This window comes from Corvus brachyrhynchos, unplaced genomic scaffold (genome assembly GCF_000691975.1).
Source record: "Corvus brachyrhynchos isolate BGI_N302 unplaced genomic scaffold, ASM69197v1 scaffold58, whole genome shotgun sequence".
Classification (NCBI taxonomy): domain Eukaryota; kingdom Metazoa; phylum Chordata; class Aves; order Passeriformes; family Corvidae; genus Corvus; species Corvus brachyrhynchos.
Window position 1 is genome coordinate 192048 of NW_008239539.1, and position 3266 is coordinate 195313.

The window sequence follows — 3266 nt, forward strand, 5'->3', positions numbered from 1 at the left end:
TCCCAGGCTCAGGGTGGGACAGGACACAGGACTCCCACCTACTCTGCAGCACTGCCACCCCAGACCCTGCCAAGCTTCTGAGGGGACCTGGAGGGAGAAGGGCAGCCATACAACCCCCCAAGTGCACACTTACCTGAGAGCAGAGCGTTGCCTCCTCATGGAAATAGCCCCGCATAAATTCACAATACTCCCGGGAGGTTATTTCACACCTGCAGGAGGCACAAGTTGCACATGGAAAGCACAAGGGATCATTCCTGTCCCCTCCAGGCCACCCACTCTCCTTTTCTCATCCCATCCATGAGAACTGGTGCCTTCAGCTGCTGTAGTGTCTCAGCAAAGGCACAAACATTCCCATTTGAGCCCAGTGCCACTCTGCACACACCCCTCCTGCTTCTCTCCTCCAGGAAAGCCTCCACAGACCTGCATGCCAGGGCTCCAATGCAGGTCCTAAAGCTGCTGTTTAGAGGTGGGAAGAACCACCAGAGCCTGGGGAAGCTGTGTCTCAGACTGGGGGAGTCTTGTGCCTCTGCAGCTGGCAGAGGGGAAAGGGCAGGGGGGGGCGCTATGTCAAGAGTGTCCTGGTCATGACTTCCAGAGACAGAGAAACTCCCTCATTTTTCTCCCAAGCCCATGTACTGGGTTACTACTCAAGCTCAGGGATGACACGAGAAAAACAGCATCTTTCTCTGTTGCTAACCCAGAGTGGGTCATTTCCTGGCATCTCCTTTGAGTACCCAGGGAGTGCAGGCTGGGGACAATGGAGTCTGTCAGGACCAAGCTGGCCATTCCTAAGGAAAAGTGCAGGACTCCCCAGCAGAACTGTTGAATCCCTACAAACTGGTACCCAAGTCCCTCCAAACTGCAGGACCAGTTGAGTGAGATGCCCTGCTGTGCCACAGGCTGGCTGTTATCTCCTGCTCATCCCAAACTCCTGCTCCATCTGGGAGACCTGTCATGGCTCTCTGTCCAGCTCCCCTTCCCAGCAGGGCTCTGGGCTGTGTGTGGAAAGGACAAAGAGGGCAAATGGCTGTGTCTACAGCCTGAAAAGGCCCCGTGTCTCACCCTAACACCCAGCCCCTCCATGCAGGTAAAACTCATTACCTTCCCTTGGTCCCAATGCAGCAGGGCCGGCCTGTAATCACACAGTCCATGTGGAGGTGGTTGGTGTAATTCCCAGCACTGTTTTTTGTGCAGATCTGGAAAACAACAACAGGCTGCAGTCAGACAGCCACAGCTTTGCTTGCTGGCTTGGTAAAGTCAAAACAGCCCCTTGGGAAGAAGCCAGATCCCAGACACAGCTCCCTCTGACAGCAGGATGGTGCCTGATACTCCATCTGCCTGAGCATCAGTTGACACCTCCTCTCCAGCCCGAGGCTGAGCTGGTTTCCATCTCCCTGTTACCCTGACAGGACCCAGGGCTTTAGCTGACACAGGACAACTTTTGTTGTTGGAGTGCTTTCAGCCTTGGCTGGGCAGAGCACAGCTGCCCTGAGCTGGTGTTTGTGACAAGCAGCAGAAGCTGCACCAGGGGCCCAGCCCTCCCACCAGCACAGCTGTGGCTCTGCACAGTGGGATGCAAATGCCACATTCCAGCTGCCCATGCAGGCCCTGTGCCTCTGGCCATGCTCACCGGCCACTTGGTGATGTCATCTGGCCACTCGTGCGGCTCCATCGAGGCTGGCTGCTCACACACCCTGCAGCAACAAAGCACACATCAGCCTGAGAAATACCTTTCCCTAGCACCAGGTAGGATTTCCACACTGTGCCTGTGCCCACGCTGCCATTCCACAGCTCCCTGTGTCCCTGGGTGGTGACACTGACACACTAGACCAGATCAGCCAAGGCCATACTGGTCAAAGCCTCAGTGTCCTTCCAGCATGCAGAGATCACAAAGGCAGAGAGCACACAGCTGCCCAGCTACAAACTGGATCCCTTCCAGGTGGACACACCCCAAGGGTGGGAATTCAGCTGGTTGCAGCTCTACATCAGCCCACAGTGACTGTGTGCCATGGCATCCAGCAGCTGGCTGGGCTCCCGGACAGAAGTGTGCTGGGATCATGACTGCTGCACCCCAAGCAGGGAGCTGTGCAGGGAGCAGGTGAGGAGGGGGACAGGGTTGAGGAAGGCACCCACAGCTCACAACAGGCCACTGTTTGGGTGGGCAGCCCACAACAGTGGAGACCAGGGGTGAGCAGAAATACGATCACACCCTGCATCGGCCTCCCCTGCAGTGTAGGGACATCACCGCTCCATACCGCTCCAGAGCTGCCTCATGCAGCAATCCACTGGCCTGGGACTCAGACTCTACAGCAGCCCTGTCCCCCCAAGGATGGCAGCTGGGCCAGGCAGGACCTACCTGGGGTCCTGATGACAAACAGAGCCAAACTGCCTCTTGTTTCCTGCCAGCATCGGTGTGCTGGGGTGATGGGGCCACTTCACCCAGACGGCCAGCGTGGACTGCAGGAGAGAGGAAAGGTGCCACCATGAAGCCCAGGGAGAGAAGCATGGGCAGAAGCGGCCCTGAGCCTGCAGGGCTGGCAGGAAAAGGGCCGTGGCACTCACTGAGCACTCCTCCTCCGAGGTCTGCACGCAGCCTGACTTGTCGTTGCGCACGCAGCACGCCGAGTGCTTCTCCTTCTCCCGCTTGGCACTGATGAAGCTGTGCACCTGCTGGTCCTGCCTCATGCACGGGGAGAACTTGGCCCCCAGGTGGATCAGAGCCTCCTAGCAGAGATAGACACAGTCAGCTCAGCCAAAGTGCAGGCAATGATTGCCTGGGGCAGAGCAGGCTGGGGGAACTGCGAGGGGTACCCCTATACAGACTCAAGGGACCAGGGACAAATCCTGTGTGATGAAGCCCAACACACACCATGCACATTCTCCATACTTGCTTTGGAGACAGGTCTAGAACAGAAGTTCAGGGATTCCTTTGCCCATAGCCCCAGAAAGGCCAGCACTATGGCTGGGAAAGAAAACTTTGTGACGTTTCCTCTTCATCTTTGTCTTTCCCAGGGGGAACAGCATCAGGAAAGCTGTCACACACCATACAACTCCTGCATTTTTTCTAATCCCATGCTTGTCCTTGCAGGAACAGGGTGCAAAGCAGGAGCGCCAAGGTCCACCCCAGCCTCCAGGCACCCCATTCTGCAGGGTGGTTGGGGCTGGGAGCACTGCTGCTCCCTGACAGTGACAGCAGATCCCTGAGCTCCAAGCAGCAGAGAGCTCTGGTCCATGGGGTGCCACAGCTGCAGCACACAGTCCCTCAG

At 57.3% G+C, this 3266-nt stretch overlaps 1 protein-coding gene across 1 annotated transcript in view; it reads right to left on the minus strand.

The window, feature by feature from the left end:
- Positions 1 to 3266, minus strand: part of RHBDF1 (rhomboid 5 homolog 1) — a 35465-nt gene that overhangs the window by 2381 nt on the left and 29818 nt on the right. Inside the window, exons 11-15 of the mRNA XM_017741224.1 lie at positions 2563 to 2724; positions 2357 to 2457; positions 1631 to 1694; positions 1102 to 1196; positions 134 to 209 (exon numbers count right to left, since the gene is read on the minus strand). Of these exons, the coding sequence (XP_017596713.1) occupies positions 134 to 209; positions 1102 to 1196; positions 1631 to 1694; positions 2357 to 2457; positions 2563 to 2724 (498 nt within the window). The remainder of the gene's footprint in view (positions 1 to 133; positions 210 to 1101; positions 1197 to 1630; positions 1695 to 2356; positions 2458 to 2562; positions 2725 to 3266) is intronic.